The sequence below is a fragment of the Mus caroli genome, unplaced genomic scaffold (genome assembly GCF_978045245.1).
Source record: "Mus caroli unplaced genomic scaffold, Mus_caroli_1 scaffold_11, whole genome shotgun sequence".
NCBI classification, from domain to species: Eukaryota; Metazoa; Chordata; class Mammalia; order Rodentia; family Muridae; genus Mus; species Mus caroli.
The window spans coordinates 101,622,464-101,642,550 of NW_028227266.1; the positions used below are offsets into that span (position 1 = coordinate 101,622,464).

General features: G+C 44.7%; 1 protein-coding gene across 2 annotated transcripts in view; it reads left to right on the top strand.

The window, feature by feature from the left end:
• The window catches only part of Ryk (receptor like tyrosine kinase), a 73,905-nt gene that overhangs the window by 18,375 nt on the left and 35,443 nt on the right, over positions 1–20,087 (top strand). For both annotated transcript variants that reach the window (XM_021171648.3, XM_021171649.2), the window contains exons 2-5: positions 8,619–8,740; positions 14,333–14,432; positions 16,228–16,362; positions 18,685–18,738. In XM_021171648.3, coding sequence (XP_021027307.1) covers positions 8,619–8,740; positions 14,333–14,432; positions 16,228–16,362; positions 18,685–18,738 — 411 coding nt within the window. The remainder of the gene's footprint in view (positions 1–8,618; positions 8,741–14,332; positions 14,433–16,227; positions 16,363–18,684; positions 18,739–20,087) is intronic.

Sequence of the window (20,087 nt, forward strand, 5' to 3'; positions counted from 1 at the left end):
CAGACAGGGTTTCTCTGTAATAGTCCTGGCTGTCCTGGAACTCACTTTGAAGACCAGGCTGGCCTCCAACTCAGAAATCTGCCTGCCTCTGCCTCCCGAGTGCTGGGATTAAAGGCGTGTGCCACCACACCCGGTGGAATTGGTTTCTTAATTTCCCTTTGGAATTGTTCTTTGAGGAACTGACTCTTATGCTTTCTATCTTTCCATCTGTTGTTTTGCCTCAGGATGGTGGACTCCAAACCCTCCTCTCTTTTGTTGTATGGTCTTTACTGTATATAACCTTATACACACTAGTATTGGGGAAAAAGGCCCCCAAAAAGTGATTTCCAAAGACTTTATTCTCTAAATCAAAATTTCTTTATTTACCTTCTTCTATTCCCGAAAATGTCAGAACCTGTTCTGATTTTCTTTTAGCTGTTCCTCTTTGGACCACAATGGTCCCAGTTTCCAGGAGACGTTTCTCAAGGCGCCTGCTGGGGTAATTAACCCTGAGACTCACCGAGTCTTATCCCCTTTCCTGGTCCCTGATTTTCTAACATTCCTCTACTCTGGCTTGCTATGAGACTGGCTCATTGCTGCGTTGTGGAATGTGTTCTTTTCCTCAGCACCACTCCTCAGTGTCCATTTAACCTGGTTGATGTTTGCCCACCATTGCCCATCAGCATAACCTGTGCCAGCCCCTGTCTCTGAGCTCAGTGTGCGTGTGGTCACAGTGGTTACAGATGACGCACGGATAACTGGTGATAGTCGGAAGGGGCAGCCTTTACTGTCTTCACTTGCCTGGGTTTCACTTTGAGTGAAAAAGAAAGGAGATTAAATCCAGAAATATAAAATATGATACTCCTTATAAATTTAGTGTTTGTCCAAAAAAAAAACCCAAGATAAAATTGTTAAAAATTTTTTATTTCCTTAATTTTATTTTATGGATGTCAATGCAAAACATAGACTTCATTGATCATTTGGAAAATATATGTTCATATCATAAAGAAGAAGAAAAACATTAAACACTCATTATTAACTTTTGGTAAACAATCCTCCTAGCCTATTTTTGCCTTCTTGATTTTCTTATAAAAGGTGAAGAAAGCAGGCAGATTGTACTTCCGTAACCTTCATGTGTTTCCTGTCTCTGTGCCTTCTTCTTATCTACTGCTGACCAAATTTTGGCCTGGAAAAGTTTCTGACCAAATTTTCTGCCTTAGAAAGTTGGTTTCACATTTCTTTACAACCGATAACTTTTAAAATAAATAATATTATTATTTATGTACATGGGGAGGAATGTGGTTGGTATATATGTGGCAGTCAGAGGACAACCTTGAGGGGCTTCTTCCACTCTGGGATCTGAGCATTACACTTAGCTGACCAATGCTTGTCTAGCAAGTCCCTTTACCTACAAGGCTAGCTTATTAGCCCAATGTTTTGTTTTTATTTGAGAACACTATTTTACGTAGTCCAGGCTAACTGAAAATTCAGTAAGTGACTGAGATGCCTTGAACTCAGCAGCCTGTTACTAGGGTGTGACCAACCTGGTTGCTGATAGCTTTATATAACTGTCGGGTGGGTGATTTGAGAGGAGACAGTTTCTGTAGTGTATCTGTCATCTTGATGCGTGTCTTACTTATGATTATACTAATTATGGATATTCATGTCTTCTATTCTCTGTATCCTAATTTCACACCCTAATTGACAGTCTTTATGTCTCTATGTTTAGAAATGCTTTACATTAAAAATGATTTATTTATTTTGATTGATGTGTATGACTGTCTGCATGTATATGTGCTTCATGTGAGTGTGGTGCCTATAAAGACCAGAAGAGGGCATCAGATTGCCTTGAACAGTAATTGCAGACAGTTGTGGATGCTGGGAATCAAACCTGGGTTTTCTGCAAGAGCAGCCAGTGGACTTAACCACCAAGCCATCTCTCGAGCCTCTGAAACACTTTATGCTTTGATTTAATCAGCAAAGATTGACAGTTATTTTATCATCGTAAGTTTCTCCTTGGTATAAAGGATTCTTTGATCCCTGTTAAAAACAAAAAATTTATTCTTTCTTGGTATGATTTAGAGTTCCTTACTGGGGTATGAATATGTAATCGGCTGTTTTCTGAGGCTTCTGAGAATATGCTTTCTTTGCATAGGATCAGAATTTGTCTGGAAATGGACTTTCTTGCTGGCCTTTTCTTCCCTGGAAAACTCTTGCTTTGTTCCAGCATCCTAGAGTTTTCCATGACAGTCTCCACAGCTAGTGAACAAGGCCAGTCTCCACAGCTAGTGAACACGGCCAGTCTCCACAGCTAGTGAACACGGCCAGTCTCCACAGCTAGTGAACAAGGCCAGTCTCCACAGCTAGTGAACAAGGCCAGTCTCCACAGCTAGTGAACACGGCCAGTCTCCACAGCTAGTGAACAAGGCCAGTCTCCACAGCTAGTGAACACGGCCAGTCTCCACAGCTAGTGAACAAGGCCAGTCTCCACAGCTAGTGAACAAGGCCAGTCTCCACAGCTAGTGAACACGGCCAGTCTCCACAGCTAGTGAACACGGCCAGTCTGACATGTGTCTTCCCATCAGTCCTCTGTCAGTGCTGTAGGTGGAGATTCTTCCTGAACTTTGGTCTTTCGTTTTAGTACTTTACCAGATTTTGCCTTTTGCTATATCTTGGAATTTCAAGGGATGGTGGAGGAAGGACTTTTAGTTATTAATGATTTGTCATTACTAGTGTCAACTTTAATATACCAAAGATGACATCTTCACAGTAATTTTTTTAATTGAAAAATAATTGGGATGGGTGAGCATGTACAGCCTTTTTTCCTAGCTCTTATTAACTTTAATGGGTTTTTAATAGAAAGTATCTTAGTTGCTTTGCTGTTGTTGTGAGGAAATACTTGACCAAGGCAACTTAGAAAAGAAAGCATTTAATTGAGGACTCGCTTCAGTTTCAGAGGATGAGTCCATGGTCATCATGGCAGGGAGCAAGGCAGCAGGCAAGTGGGCACGGCACTGGCGCAGTAGCTGAGAGCTTACATCTCCCACACCCACAAGGCCCATCGAGAACAAATTACCTCAAAGCCAGTGACACACCTCCTCTAACAAGGCCATACCTCCCCACCCTTACTAAACAGCTCCATCAACTGTGGATCAAACATTCAAATGAGCCAGTAAGGGCCATTCTCATTTAAACTGCCACAGAAAGTCATTGAATTTGGTTTTAGTGACTTTCAAAATGCTGTATGCATATTTAAATGCTTTTTAAAAACTTTTTTTTTTCTACTTACACTTCATAGAATATGTAAACGTTGTTATTGTTGTTGTTGTTAGATGAAGTCTTAATGTATTGTCTTGGATGGCCTGGCCTGGAACTCACTGTGTAGTATCTACCTGCCTCTGCCTCTGCCTCTCCTTCTAAATGCTGGGGTTCAAGGCATGTACCACCTTGCCCACCCTTCATAGAAAACTTAAGGAGAAAGAAAAGAATACAGGGTACATAAAAATCAAGTATAACCAATCTACTATTCATTTCTGTCTTAGTTAGGGTTTTATTGCTGAGAAGAGACATCATGACCAAGACAACTCATAAAGAACAACAGCTCACTGGGGCTGGTGCTGGCTGACCATTTCAGAGGTTCAGTCCATTATCACCACGGTGGGAAGCACGGCAGTGTCAGGCACACATGGGGCTGGAGAAGGAGCCAAGAGTTTGACATCTTTTTTTTTTTTTTTTTTAAAGATTTATTTATTATATCTAAGTACACTGTAGCTGTCTTCAGACACTCCAGAAGAGGGCACCAGATCTCGTTACGGATGGTTGTGAGCCACCATGTGGTTGCTGGGATTTGAACTCTGGACCTTCGGAAGAGCAGTCGGGTGCTCTTACCCACTGAGCCATCTCACCAGCCCCGAGTTTGACATCTTGATCCGCAGGCAGCAGAAGGGGACTGGGCAGAGCTTGCACAGATATATGACCTCAAAGCCCACCCCCACAGTGACACACTTCCTCTATCAAGGCCACACCTCCTAATTATGCTATTCCTCATGGGCCAGGCATTCAAACATGTGAGTCTATGGAGGCCGGGGGCCAAGCCTATTCAAACCACCACACTACTTAGTATATTTTGGTATTCACTTTCTTTTTTAAAAATGGAACATATATAATGTGCACATTCATATATTCATATCCATGTCTGACTTTAATTTCTTGGATATGTATTGAACACTTTGAGGTGCCAGGCAGTTTTTAAATTTTGCTGTATATAGTTTACATCTTGCCTGCTTTCACTTAGTGTTAAGGTCTGGACAAAACTGGTTCACCACACTGTGCTTGTAGAAGTCCTGCTCAGAGTGTCATAACTCTTTTCAGGGTTTTATAGTTCAATCCTTCCCTCCCCTCCCTTTCCCTCCTTCCCTCCCTCCCTCCCTTCCTTTCTCTTTCCTTCTTTTGTCATCAGAGTTATTTTTGTGTTGCTGGTACCAAAAAACCTGATGGAAGCAAGCAGAGGAAGGATAGACTTGTTTTGTTCCATTGTAGAGGGTCCAGTCCGTCAGGACAGCAGGAGTGCAGGCAGCGGCCTCTTCACATGGCAACAGACAGGAAGCAGAAAAGGCAGGCTGCAGCCAGTGCAGACACAATCTTCGGAGGCCTGCTCTTAGTGACTTACTTCTGACAGGCAGGGTCTGCTCCCTGAAAGCTTCTTCCACATCTTTAGAATCAAGACACAAGCTGGGACTGGGCACGAACTCACAGAGACCCACCTGCCTCTCTGCCTCCTGAGTGTTGGGATTAAAGGCATACACCATCACTGCCTGGCATGACTGTTGATTATTAACCACTGCTGTCTTGCTAGGAATTTATATTACTCACAAGTTTAGAGTCACAAATTGCTGCCGCTCCCTGCTCAGCATTCAGAGTTATATTTAAAGAACATAAGCATTTCTGTTATAATATCAAATCCACTCCTAAGAAAACTTTCAAGAGTGCTTATTCACTAAAAATAACAGGATTATGGTGAAAAGAAGGTTCAAGGCAGACCATTCAAGACTTCTACTATTTCAGACCAGAGAGAACTAACAATAGCATAATTGGTACCTTATGAGGTAAGGTGGGTCGCCTAGTCAAACCACTTATTGTGGCTGAGGCTCCCTGAGAGCAGAGTAAAGCTATTAAAGTGTAAGAGGATGGAAATTGCAGGCCTCGTGGTTGTGAGCTGTGGGGTTGGCCAGAGAGTGGTACAGGGGGAGTGCAGCTTGCTCTGCCAGGACACATGCACAGCCCAGACAGTGGTCCTCTGGGGATAGAGCTCTTGTGCACGTGCTCACCCTTAATATTCTTGAAATGGAGCTGAAAGGGCTTGCTGCGTACACATGCCTGCCTCGAGGTTGGGGAGGTGGCTCAGTTGTTAAGAACACATAAAACCCTTGGAGAGGACCCGAGTTCAGTTCTCAGCACCCATATCAGGAGGCTAACAACTGCCTGTAACTCTAGCTCCAGGGGATCCAATACCCTCTCCTGGATTCTGCAAGCACTTGCACTCACGTGTGTACACACCCTTCTGCCTCCAGTTAAAAAGAAAACAAATTCTTTATATACGGCTTTATGACCTAGACTCAAATCAAGATATTGAACATCGCCATCTTTGCAAGAAGTCCCCTGTACTCCCATCTCCCATCCTTCTTTCTAGATGAGCACAGTTCAGAGTTTTATCCCAATTAGTGCTAGAAGTTTTATCTAAATAAAGTCCAATAGTTTGATATTCTCATGTGTCACGTTTCTTTTATTCTGAAAAGTCCATCCTTGTTACAGAGTCTGGTTTTGATTGTAGAGTAGTAGTCCATTGTTGAATGTAAACAATTGGTATCAAGTTCAGTGTCTGCTGAGGAACATTTGCGATGTTTCCACTTCTGCTTATTGGTAGTAAAAGGCCTGTGAACATCTGCACAAGTGTTTTGTGGATACAGTGTTTTCATTTCCTTTGCAGAATTACCTCAAGAGGAATTGCTGGCCGTAGAGTAGGTGTGTGTTTAATTTATAAGCAACTGCTAGCTTTTCAAAGCAGTTGAGCGGTTTTTCACCCTGGCAGGGATGTTCTGAGCTGACTTGCCAGCATCAATTGTAGTTATTCTCTTGGGTGCTAGTGGTTTTCATCGTACTTCTAACCTTTGTCTGTCTGAAGATTAATGGTCTGTTTTAGCACCTCTTCACATTTTCATGGCCTCGTGTGTATCTTACTACGAAGTGCACCAATCTCCCTCCCTTCTACTCATAGAATGTGGTTGAGAGCAAAGTTTACTTAGGTCTTGAGAAGAGGCCCGGGCCTCTTCAGGCCCATTCCTTGTGGTTTCTCTCTGCACAGCCCTATCTAAAACATACAGTTTCTTGGAAGAAGGCTAACCAGCATTTAAAGGGGCAGCTGGTTTTTCCCCATAAGTTTTCTCCTAAAAGCACTTGTCTAGCACAGCCTTTCCACTCCTTGCTTTTCAGTGTGTTTAACAGTTCCACAGCTATAATGTATTACTATTATAAGTGTGAAATTGAGTAGGAGTAGGGACATCCTTACCTTGTTACTGATTTTAGAAATGAGAACGTGAAAATTCATCCTTGCGCATGCGAGCTGTGTGGCTTTGCAAGTGCCCTTTGATAAAGACAGAGAAAGTATCTGTCCGTTTACTATTTTGCTGTCTGTTTTATCAGTATAGATTTTCAATCTGATATGCCATCACTGTTTCGTTTCAAAACAGGGTCTCGTGTTGCCCAGGTTGGCCTCAAACTTGTTAAATAGCTGAGGATGACTTTGAACCCCTGAACTTGCAGCACTTTGCCTGTGCTGGAGTCACTGCTGTGAGTCACCACACTCGCCTTTGTTGTTTTTCCTTTTCTACTAATGTGGTGACTTACTGACTTCTTAGTGGTCACTTGGTTATGCTGCGCTTCCCTTTTTTCATGCTTTTCGTGGTTTATGATTGTCCGTGCGTCTACCCCTTGGGTATGGGGCTGTTAGTCTGTGGCTGTGGCTCTTGGCTTTTGCTTTCTGTATAGGAAGCTTTGCTTGTTACAGTGCTGCATCTTTTGTGTATCGAGGATCTCAGTTGTAAGTTTTGTTACCTTGAGCTATAGTTGTGTGTTGTCATTCTGCCTCATGTGTCTTTTTCTTTTTGTTACTTGACATATTTCTGAACTTTGTTTTAATCAGTCTCTCTAGACTAGCATATCTCAGGCTTGAGTGAATTCTTATAAAAGGTTTATTATTTTTATGTGTATAAGTGTTTTGCCTGCATGTATGTGTGTGTGTGTACCTCATGTGTGTAGTACCCACAGAAGCCAGGGAGGGCGTTTAATCTCTGGGACTGTAATGGATTGTTGGGAGGTGCCATGTGGGTGCTGGGAATCAAACTCAGGCCCTTGACAGAGAAGTCAGTTCTCTTAATTGCCAAGCCATCTCTCCAGCCTCTTAAATGAATTTAAACTGTATTATTGTGATTACTGATGTTTTCTTTGAATTCATTTTCCTTTTCCATTCAATCTTTCCGTCTTCCTGCCTCCTCTACATCTTTCTCTAACAACACCAGCCCCCCACCTTATGTTCCTTAGCATTTTCTGCCTTCAGCAGGCAGAGCCTTCTGCACAGGCTTCCAGCTCACCCATGTTATATCTGGCACCCTGCGCAGGATGCATAAAACAGTGCTACACAGATCTCGTTTTTGACTAATCATATCTGGGTCAGAAATGAAGGAGCTTTGACAGATAAGCTGTCTGTGGCAGAGCTGTTGGTCTCTCTGTGTGTACTGAGGGGTCTGAGGTATCCAGGTGACCTCCTTAGTGCCACCCCTTAGATACAGACCTGCAGTGCATGCTCAGTGGATGTGCCATTTAAGTTTCTGTTTGTCCTGTCTGAGCACTAGGGACATCTGGACTAAACTTTAACAGTAACTATGTTTAAAGGGAGTTAACAGGCCCCCGTTCTTTCAGTTCTTTGGCTTTTTGCCTGTCTCTAACACTTGCTGATAATACCTCCCTCCCACTTTTGTCTACAGTGCCCAGGACTCAAGGTCACTGACTTGGTAGCATCAGTCATTAGCTTTGTCATTACTGGTGTTTTCTTTTCCTTTTTGTTGTTTTGGGTTTTTATTATTATTATTACTATTATTATCTTACATCTTTTTCACAGTAGGTTAATTTTCCACTGAAGGCAGTGCTTAAAGGTTTTCCTCAGAGCCTGGATAGACAGCTTCGCAGTTAAGAACACAGACCCACATGTAGCTCACAGCCTTCTGTAACTTCAGGGCAGGTAGTCTCCCTCCTTTTTGAATCTAAGTGTGGGCCAGCAATCGAGAAGGATTTATGTTTCTTCTTTGGTGCTCTTTGGAGAGGCACCGAATCTAGAAGGCAGAGTGGTTTTAGGTGATCCTGGCACAGAGGGGGAGCTAGATTTTGAGTGCCAGTTTCTCTGTGGGCTGTGAAGCTGTAGCATCCTGCTTCACAAGGCAGCTCACATGCCACACAGGCTGCAGCTTCACTGCACTGCACACTTGTGCGTCAGTGCATGCTCTCATGCATGCTCTCTGCCCTCTGCAAGAATCTGTGACACGGAAGACATTTGGATGGTTAACTACGTTTCCTTCTTTTCCCCCTAGGTCTTGACGCAGAGCTTTACTATGTGAGGAATGACCTCATCAGTCACTACGCTCTGTCCTTTAACCTGCTGGTGCCCAGTGAGACAAACTTCCTGCACTTCACTTGGCATGCAAAGTCCAAGGTAAGCGCTGCCGGCAGGCCACGTGACAGGTCACCCAGTCTGCAGAGGCGAGGGCTGTCCCTGAGGATGGGCCTTCTTCTCCACAGAAGGGTCAGTGGTGGTATAGAGCACTGGGTCTTTTCAGGTGTATAGCTGACAGATACAGTCTTGAGCCTGCTCCTCTGAAAGGAGCATGGCTGAGCTGGCTGGCTCTTCCACACACACTTGGTGACTTGAACTAAGTTTCTCATTCACAGTGGAAGTGCAGCTTCCCACGTTCACCGTTCTGAGTCCCCCTGGTAACCATAGATACTGAAGGGGGCCCTTATCAACTTCTGCCGTTTATGTTTTGGTGAATTCTTCACCTCTGACTGCCAAGGGACCTTATGTGCTTGTTCCCCAGATTTGCCAGATGATACTGTTTGTACCATTTACTCCCCTCCCTGCCTGCCTATGAATCCTTGAGCTGTTTCAAAGTGCATTGAAAGCATCATGTCCTCTCTCTCCTAAATCAAAACCAGGAAGTTTGGTGTTCTAACTCACAGCACTCAGGTAACTGAGTTCTAACTCACTCATCAGGTACCCTCAGCATCTTTATCACTAAGGTTTCACTAGAGACTGATGTTGTTTCAGTTTGTGTCAATCTGAAGTTTTGATGCCCTGTCCATGGGCTTCAGCCTCAAGTTGTTGGGAGTGGAGAACCTGTCATGGTGGAAGCTAGCTTGGAAGGGTCGTCTATGAATCTATATGCTTGCAGAGGGAACACTGAAGGGACTGGTATAACTCTAATTATCTGGTAAATTCCTCTCCTCTCCTCTCCTCTCCTCTCCTCTCCTCTCCTCTCCTCTCCTCTCCTCTCCTCTCCTCTCCTCTCCTCTCCTCTCCTCTCCTTCCCCCCTCCCTCCTCCCCCCTCCCCTCCTCCCCTTCCCCTCCTCCCCCTCCCCCTTCTTCCCCTCTCCTTCCCCCTTCCCCCTCTCCTCCCTCCTCTCCTCCCTTTCCTCCCTCTCCTCCCTCTCCTCTCTTTCCTCCCTTTCCCTCCCCCCGCCCCAATCCTTCTCTCTCTCTTCTTGAGGCAGGGTTTTACTCTATAGCTCTGGCTATGTGTAGACTCAGCTGGCCTTGGACTCAGATATCTGCCTACCAAGTTCTGGGATTAAAGGTGTGCACCACTACACCTGGCTAGCAGCATGTATTTAACTATACATTTGGGCTTCTTCTTGATGATATTACAGTCCCCAACTCTAGTTCTTAGGTCCTAGTATCTGGTGATTTTTGGCACAGCTGATTAATTGCAGTTTGTTTATTTAAAAAGTTAATCGTATGAGTAGGTAGTACATGGATATGATGTAAATTCCGAAGCCTGTAAAGGTATACAGTGAAAAGGAAGGTTTTCCGTTGTCATAGGGAGCATGCTGAGCAAGCCCATCTAGATCTCTGTCTTCATCAGGCATTGTTGCCTGAGTCTTGTGTCCTAAAGAAAGGTAGTGTATGTGTGTGTGCAGTGTGCACATGTACACCTAAGTGCTTCCTGCTTTCGTGTAGTGTGGAGTTGTGAGCAGTGTGTCCTGGTAAAGGGGCACTGTTCCTTGTTCCTTGGTGTTGTTTTGTGTGTTCCCCCCTTCAAATAACTGTATCATTTTCTCGCATAGTTGTGCTCTGGTCATTCTCTGCAAGAGGAAACTGACACCCAGGTTTGGGAAGGACTTGCTTAAATGAGTCTGGAGGCTGAAGAAACAGGTGCTAGGGGTGAGCTCACATGGCAGTCACCCGAGAAGGCAGGCGTAGTAAGGTGGGGTCTCTTATCACTTGATTCTGAGATACAGTCAGACTTCAGAAGGAAGGCTGTCTCTCTCAGTTTCTAACACTCTGTCAGAATCTCTGTTTGGGCTGTTTGAGCTCTTGCCAGAAGATGAACTGTTGGCTTCCGAGATCTCCACACTCGCCAGTGTATCACTTGAACACTGCAGGCATTTTAACATCAGTGTTCCCACATCAGAGCTTTTGCTGGTAGAGTTCTCCAGTGTGTTTACGTGACCGGTCTTGCCAGAGATTTTAGTTTCCTCAGCGGCTGGAGCTGTGTGTGTCTTTTCTTAACATCTATGTCACGCGTGCCTTGCTGAGTGGTTGAGAATGTGTTAATTGTATTTTAAGATGGGAGGAGAACTCTGGTATTGATTCTCTCACAGGAGTAGACGGCGAGGCGGTCTTAACAGATAATTAGTTTCTTGTATGTTCCAGAACATTCCCCAGTGTTCAAGAAAAAACATGCAACTGTGTCTGCTAAGTGTCAGTAGATATGCTAGAGAGCCAAAAGGCAGAGGGAGGCTCAGTAGGATGTGGCAGAGGACTCCACCACCCACTCCCTTGGTCTCCGTCCAGGAGATTCTGCGGGGAGCTTGTCAGAGCTCCAGCAGCTGCCTCTGGGGGCCAGCCTGCTGTGTCCCAGTGGAGTGAAGTAGCTGTGAGAAAGGCAGTTCTGGCAATTTCAGAGAAATTAAAAGGCCGTTGACTGTAGGCAAGCACATTCACTTTAGATGTGTTCCAGAAGGGGGTTGCTTTATTCATCATCTGCCTCTTCACACAGCCATGTGTTCCAAGTAAGGAAAAATACCAAACATGTTTATTTTTTAGCTTATTCAAATATTTATATTTTCTCTAGTTACTTTTCTGAAGTATTTTGGCTCATTTATTTTCTGATAAACAGCTGCTGCACAGATTTGCTTTTGGGGGGGGCGCAGGGTAAGGCTGTGGTGCACTTTCTAAATAGATCTCTTTCTTCCAAGGTGATCGACAAATGGCATTCCTTACAGATCAGTACACACCAAAGTTGAGACAGTTGTATTCCAGTGATTGGCACTTTCTTCTCTGACTCCAAAAACTACATTAAAAAACAAAACAAAACAGCTGTCCTCAGGACACCAGTGTGAGGGGGGAACTGCCTTCTGATGCTTCCCGTGTTCATTCATCCTCCGTCCAAAGGAAGTCTTAGGCAAAGGGCAGGCTTCCATGCTTCTTGCCTTGGGTTCCTCTGAGCCGCTGCTGATTCTCTCAGTCCTTCCCTCAGCCTCTTTGCCACCTCTGCCTGTGCTCCGCTCCTTGTTTTGTCCCCGCCACTTGCAACATCATTTCCTCCCTTTCTCCCTTTCCCGTGTGCTTAGACTGAGATGGCCCTGCCACTCCTCTTGCCGCTCGCCCTCGCTCGCCCTCGGCTCTGCCGTCAGAGCCCTCTCTTTGCTTTCCTAGCTTTGGTCCCCGGACAGCTGTTCCTCTGCTTATAACCAGAACGTCGTAAAGGAGACGGAAAGGTTAGAGCAGATGTCCAAGAGGGGCACTGAGGGGCGCTGCTGGGGTAAGGAGCTTCAGGAAGAGCGTTGATGCCGTGGACAGACAGACAGAGGCAGCAAGCTGACGTGGGCCTCAAGCACAGCTCAGGCCCTGGCACTAGAAACGGACGTCCTGGCAGGGTCTCTGGGGAGAGGCATCGAGCCCATGTGATAGAAGTGGGGTCTCTGATTCCCTGGCAGGAGGCAGGGACAAGAGGGGGAGCTGGATGTGGCATCAAGTAACTCACTTCCCAGGTGAGAAATCCTGGCTCCAGGATGTCTGTTAGCTAGGAACACACACTGTCCCAGTGGGGTGCCTGCCTACCTATGAGAGGGGGCTCCCCTATGTATGTCAGAACCCACAGACAGTATCCCAGTGAGGCGCCTGTGTTTATCTGTGAGAGGAGCTTGGCAATCAGGTAAGCTCAACTCTGTCTGATAACCCTATAACCTCAGCCTTTGAGGTTCCCAGATGGGTATGCCTAGTAGGTAGGTAGTTGGAGGAAAAGGAGAGGGAGAGACAAGTTGAAAGGTTTATCCTTGGGACTGGAGTGCAGAGGGTTGATGTTCTGATAGGTCAGCCTGATGCTGAAAGGAATAAGAGTTTCTCCTGGACGTGAAGAAGCCGAGCAGGTAGCGTGTGGTGCACCAGCGAGGAGCACGGGTGAGCTTGAAGAGGAGCAGCCATTGAGCACAGGGCTGGGGGGGTCATCCTGTGCATCATCTCTTCAGCAAGCTGAGCCAAGGGTCATGGGGTTGCAGGCACTGCCATGCAAGTGTGAAGAAGAGGGAGTGAACCAGCTGAAGGTGTCAGAATGACTGTGTCAGTGATGTCCCTGCTGGGGCACAGGCTGTGGGAACATGAAACCCGGCATCCTGGCTGTGCTGGGAAGGAAGGAAGTAGTTTAATTGACCACTGCTTTCCCCCTCTACAAGCGCAGCCCTCGGCTCATAAACATGCCTCGTAAATGTTGTCCGACTTAGAGTAGTGAGCACAAAGAGCTGCTTTTGCAGGGACCAGAGGTGGGTGGTCAGAGGCAGTGCTGGCGGCTTGGTGGTCAGAGGCAGTGCTGGCGGCTTGGATGGAATGGACAGTATTTTTGTGTCTGTTTTGGACATAGAGAAGTTGAGTGGTATGTCAGAACGAACACTGAATTTCAGAGTTAACAGAAAGATGGGAGGAGACGGAATGAGCCAGCCTTCGAAACCTGTGTAGAGTCTTGTGTGTGACATGTGAGTGGCCGAGACATGCACTGAGTAGAAGAGAGCTTCAGAGTAGAGGGGCTGATTTCACGCAGGACGTCTAGAGAGGGCCTTAGAGCCTGGCAGGGATACTGGCCACATGTGCAGACCCAGTGCTCAGGTCTAGAAAGTGGACATGAGCCAGAAGAGGAGGAGCCTGAGGGGAAAGCCACACTGAGGGAGAACATGAGGGAGATGAGAGTATGAGAGGCTGTGCAGCCAGTGGGGTTCCTCACACCAGGAACAAAACCAATCCCACCAGTGCTGACAGCTCAGGAGGGTTTGCTGCAAACCCTTGGGTTGGCAGGAGGCTGATGACCACAAAGGAGTGCAGCTTGGCAGTGGGAGAGGCTGCCGAGGCCCTAGGGTCCCGAGCCAGTGTCACAGGCCTGTTGTGTCATCAGCTTGGAAAAGTTGCTCATTTGTGCAGGTCACGTGGCCTCCTGGTTCTAGATCCCATGCTGATCTGTCTCAGGCACACACACACCCGCCCCCGGCTTTATGGTCCTGTGCAGAGATAACGTGCCATACCTTATAGTCAGTGCATCCTCTTGAGGTTTTAGTGCTGGAAAGCCCAGGGTACCTAAGTGATGGCTCTCTAGCACCCCTTGGTGGCAGCCATGGCGATGTGATGAGCTGAGAGATTGAATGCTTCCTTCCAGACTGTTGATTTTAGGGGAAAGGGTGGTTCAGTTCCAGGTACCAAATGGACAGTAGCCTTCAGGTTGAATTTCTGTCTGACTGAAAAGTCCTAGTATGATTTCAGTTTTATTATTTTTATTTATTTATTTTTGAGACAGGGTCTCACTTTGTAGCCCAGGTTGATCTTGAACTCACTATAAAATCCACACTGGCCTCAAACTCACAGAGATCCATCTACTGCTCACGGCTGACTGCTAGAATTAAAGGACTGCTCTTGGAATCTTTTTGGGAGTGGATTTTTATTCCACCTGTGAATAGCTTTCATACTGCTTAGTTAATGAACTTACTAATGAAGTCTTTTTCTGTTGTCACAGGTATAATGTTTTATCTCTCTTCATTTTGCAGGTTGAATATAAGCTGGGATTCCAAGTAGACAACTTTGTGGCTATGGGCATGCCCCAGGTCAATATTTCTGCTCAAGGGGAGGTCCCACGCACTTTATCAGGTGAGCCAGGAAAGACAGACTTAGCGTACTGCTTTCAGCTGCCTCCATCCTATCCCTACAAGGATAGTTCACTGAGTGCCGGGCCCTCCCACATCAATCGTTAATCAAGAGAGTGCCCCACAGACAAACTCAAGATTCCAGGGGTTGGGAGGCAGGGGTTGGGGAAGTAGATGTGTAATTATTATTGTCATCTTTATTGTCTATTTATTTTTAAAGAATGTTGTAGGGCTTTTCCTGGCAGTTTTATTTACCATAATTATTGGCACAAGTTTAGTGAGGCTTTAAGACAGATCTGGGGGCAAGTTAATTTTTGAGGGTCAGCAAGAGTTTCAGAAATATCTAAATCTCTGATCCACTACTCATAGATGGTGGAATATCTTTGAAATTTGTAAGAAAGGAATCATAAATTAAAAAGGCAAAATGTTCTAAAATCTACTACTTCGTCATTAACATTCCTGATACCTCTAGAAGCCAAGCCTATTTAGAAGGGCAGTGTTGTTTTTAATTCATAGCCAAGAACATGTTAGCTTTGTTTATAGGTTTATTTTTTTTTTTTTTTTGGTTTTTCGGTTTTTCGAGACAGGGTTTCTCTGTGTAGCCCTGGCTGTCCTGGCACTCACTTTGTAGACCAGGCTGGCCTCGAACTCAGAAATCCGCCTGCCTCTGCCTCCCGAGTGCTGGGATTAAAGGCGTGCGCCACCACGTCCGGCTTTATAGGTTTATTATAATTTCCCCCAGTAACAATGTCTTTATTTCCTAGGGGTACTGCTTTTGAATGGTACAATTTTTATTTTATTTTATTTTTTAAAGATTTATTTATTTACTTATTGATTCATTTATTTATGTATATGAGTACACTGTTACTATCTTCAGACACACCAGAAGAGGGCATTAGATCTCATTACAGACGGTTGTGAGCCACCATTGTGGTTGTTGGGAATTGAACTCAGGACCTCCGGAAGGACAGTCAGTGCTCTTAACCACTGAGCCATCTCTCCAGCCCTGATACAATTTTTAAATGTGGTTACTAAATACACATATGACATATACATTTTCCACAGAGAGTACTTCTAAACATGTCATGCACCTGTCTGCTCATACTATGGATATAGTTGTTATTGGTGGTGTGCTGATGTGTATTTTTGGCCATCTGTTATGGCGTGGCTCCAAGCCCAACAGGAACTCTCTGGCACCCAGTTCAGTGCAGCTTTGGTTTCCCTACATTTTCTTAGCCAGACAGCAGGAAAGGCTTTCCCTGCCTTGGGATACAATGATGGCATGCTTCATTCTGGGTATCTCATGTCTGCCCTGCAGGCCGCAGTCCACACGGTGTGGTCAGCACTACCTTCTTGACATTCATACCCTTCACGTTGCTAGGAGCGATGCACAAATGCATTTGGTGCTGCACAGTCTTCCCTTCCGTGGTGTAGTTTTGTTACTGTTGCTGTGGAGACTGGTAAGCTCAGCCGAGTTTGCCTCGTGATTCTTGAGATTCAGTGTGTTGGAAAGCAGAACACAGACAACAAACTGATATTAAAAACAAAGTCACAAGGAAGGCTCGGAAGTAACTGTCCCTTCATCTGTGTCCTGTGCTCTGCTTCAGTCCTCTGGATCTGCAGTGAAGGAAATGCAGGTGTCCAGAGCGGTGGTGAAGGGGTCTCCGGAAGCGCCTGTCTGATCCGCTTGTTTAGATGTGCTTGTTTATTTTATTTGAGCAGAAATAGATGAAAATGTTGTATAGCATTGATCCTAATCTTTAGGACACTAAAGTGTTTTCTCTCGTTTCTTTTAACAGTGTTTCGGGTCGAGCTTTCCTGTACCGGCAAAGTCGACTCTGAAGTCATGATTCTAATGCAGCTCAATCTGACAGTGAATTCCTCAAAAAATTTTACAGTTTTAAATTTTAAACGAAGGAAAATGTGCTACAAAAGTAAGGAATTTATTTAACAAAATGTGTTTCATGTAGCTAAGAGGTCAATAGAAGACTGCATTTTCTGTATAGAGATTTAAGCATGACCAAGTCTTGATTATGGTTCTGAGAAAAGCGCATTCGTGGATGAAACTCCGGGTCGGCCTCTGGCTCTCCATCCCATTGGAGCTCTGTGGGTGTTTGCAGAGCGAGCAACACAGAGCCCAGCATTCGCTCGGTGGGCTTGGACTCTGCAGGACCTTTGTGTTGGGGGTCACATGGGCCTGAGTTGAACCTTATCTCTGTGTTTTCAGGACAGGGGAAATATTGCACCTCTGCGGGGCTGAGATTCTTGTCTGTGAGATGTGCGTGTTGCTGTTTCAGAGAGGTTTTAAAGGGTAACAAAACCTAGTCCAGAATTAGGAAGTCACGTGTGGGCACTTAATAATTAGGTTTGACTTATATCATCCATTACCCAGGAAATCGCCATAGATAGTAGTGAGTTCTAGAACACCAAGGCTGAGGTTTGAAATGTTAAGATTCTGTTTTAAGACTTAAATATTTTATGTATATGAGTACACTGTTGCTGCCTTCAGACACACCAGAAGAAGGCATCAGATCCCATTACAGATGGTTGTGAACCACCATATGCTTGCTAGGAATTGAACTCAGGACCTCTGGAAGAGCAGTCAGTGCTCTTAACCCCCGAGCCATTTCTCTAGCTCCAATTTTAAGATTCTTAAAGGTTTTCTAATCTCCATGTAGCCTAGAGATAAAATTCCCAGAATTTACAAATAGGTAGAATTGTTTACTGTTTAACGTAGAAACTGTAAACTCAGTGGATGTTTCCCGTGATCTATACACCTTACACGCGCTAAACCCAGCTTTAGGTGGTATGGTTTCAAAAAGTCTGAGTGGCCTGACCGAGGTCAGACAACGTGCTGCAGCCTGTGCTCTCCACTGCTTTGTGAAACTGTTTACAGTTTCCAGTTGAAATTAGCAAGTGAGTTACAGTGGCAGATGCCAAGAGACAGGCCAGAGATACAGGCCAATTAAGAAGCTATATTGCATTGAAAAGAGACATTTTTAAAATAAAAAAAAATTAACACCCTTAGCTTTAGTTCTGTGAATTATATACCTACTTCAATGTAAGTGTAAAGCCTGTAGAGACTGTAGGGACTGTAGAGGCTTTACTCCAACCTAATCTTTTTGTGATTGGCATGAGGACACTGGTCCTCGAGAGTGGGAGGCCTCCTAGGTTTGTATAACTACTCAGTGGGGATGGATGGATGGATACAGGGTGGGTGGATGGATATAGAACAGATGGACGGATAGGTGGATGAATGGATAGATGGAAGGATAGAGAATGGATCAATGGAGAATGGATGGATGGAGAGTGGATAGATGGAAAGAAGGATGTATGTATAGGTGGATGGATAGAGAATGGCTGGATGGATAGAAGATGGATGAATGGATGGAAGGAAGGATAGAAGATTATGTATGTATGAATGGAAGGAAGAAAGGATAGAGAATGGATGGATGGATGGATAGAAGATAGATGGATGGAGGATTAATACTAGGGTTGGACCTAAGGTGTGCTAGGAGAATGCTTTTCCATCGAGCTATATCCAAAACTCATATTTTAGAATTTTTATTTTGAGACAGGGTTTTGCTAACTTATCCAAGCTGGTTTTGAACTCACTATGTATCCTAGTCAAGCCTTGAACTTGTGTTTCTCCTGCCTCAGCCTCTGAGTAGCTGAGACTAAGGTGTGCACCACCATGCCTGACTTGTGGAAACTGACCCATTTGAGATTTAATGTATATCACCATCTTAATTTGGTGGTCATATTTTGTGCACTTGGATTGTGTAGTTTTTGTTTCCGACTCTTACTTTTAACGTGTGATTCTGTTGTATTTATCTGGTTTCCTAGCCTATGGCACTTAACTGAACTAGTAAGCATCCCCGAGCTGTGTGGAATAGCTGTTACTCCCGGGAGGGGGTTCTGTGTCTTATGGGTGAGAATTACAGGTCAGGAAGTTTTCTAGAACTCCAGAGCCTTTCCCCGCAGCTGGTGGTGCGGTTTCCATGACGACAGTATAAGTTGGTGGGTTTCCCTACACTCTTTACCACAGAAGCCCATCTCATTGGGAATCTGTAAGTGACTGGCAGAGACTGTCCCTTGACTAGTGACTGCACTGATGGCAGGACGGCAGTTCTCATGATCTTACTGCAGACAGCTGTGACTTAGCTCACGCAGTGTTCAGCGGTATGTTAGTTAGTATGTAAGGATTGTTACAGAAAACAACCTCTAAAGTGCTTTTTATTCCTCTTTTGATCCAGAACTTGAAGAAGTAAAAACTTCAGCCTTGGACAAAAACACTAGCAGAACTATTTGTAAGTGTCACTGTGTTCGCGTTCTCCACCCTGTGAGTGTGAGCATGACTGCGTGAGGCCTGAAGCCAGGTGCCAGCGCCAGTGTCAGTGTGCTGTCTGGTTTGCAGAGTGATATGTAGACCAAATGAAGCTGTTTGAGAATTCAAACTTAAACATACTTTATAGGAAGCTAACAAATACCTTTTAGAAACAAGAATTTATATTGTGGTTTTTCTTAGGCAGGACCAATAAAGGAAAGGATATTAAAAAGTTAATGTGAGACCTCCATTAGCAGAGTGTTTAAGAATCTGACTTGTGGCCTGGGCCGAGCCCTTAACTAATTTCATCTAGGTGAAAATGAAAATTTGCATCATTTATTCTATATTTTATTTTGATATAGCGAGATGACTTAGTTGGTAAAGTGCTTGCTCTGTAAGCATGAAGACTTGTTCCGATTCCTAGCACCCATGTAAAAGGCAGGTGCTGCGTATACTCCTGTAATGTTGCACTGTGGGGGATGGGAAGGTGGGAGAGGGGCAGAGGCAGGCAGATCTTCAAAGCCTCCTGACCCATCAGCCTAGTTAGCTAATGCATTCCAGGTTCAGTGAGAGATTCTGACTTAACAAGCAAGGTAGGAAGTGATAGAGGAAGATACAGAATGTCAGCCCCTGGTCTGTGCATACACGTGTACACACATATGCACACACATAAACATCTGCGCACACACACACACACACAGGGGGAAAGACAGACAGATAGACAGACAGACAGACAGATGAACACTCTGGTTCAGGCTGGTCTGGAGATCTGTATGTTGTTGAGGGTAACCTTGAGTTTCTGATTCCTCTTTCTCTACCTCAGGAGTGGTGGGAATTGAACTCAGGGCCTCACACATGCTAGGTAAATACCTACTAACTGAGCCACACTCCCAGTCCAGGCATAGATTATTTAAATACACGGAGAAAAAAAATTTTGTTAGGTCAGTTAGATTTATTTATTTGTTTACTCTTGGTATTGATTATTTTATACACTATTAACAAGCTTCTTTTTTCTCTTATGAACACATTATGGTATCATTAGCACCAAATGATCTTTATAGAAATAGATAATATTTTCAGGGGAAAGGTGCAAGTATACTGAAGTTCAGAGTATGTGCTGTGGACATTTATGTCCTCAGTAACTATTGCATGTGTTCTTCCGTGCATTGCTAACTCCGAATTTGATGGATAGGGGATTCGAGTTTTAAAGCACAGTCTAAACATCACATCATTTGACCCCTAAGTATGTCACTGTAGGTCACTTAAAAAGCCCCTAGTTACCCAACACACCCACATGTTGATTTATCACATATAGCATCTCTTCTATCTAGT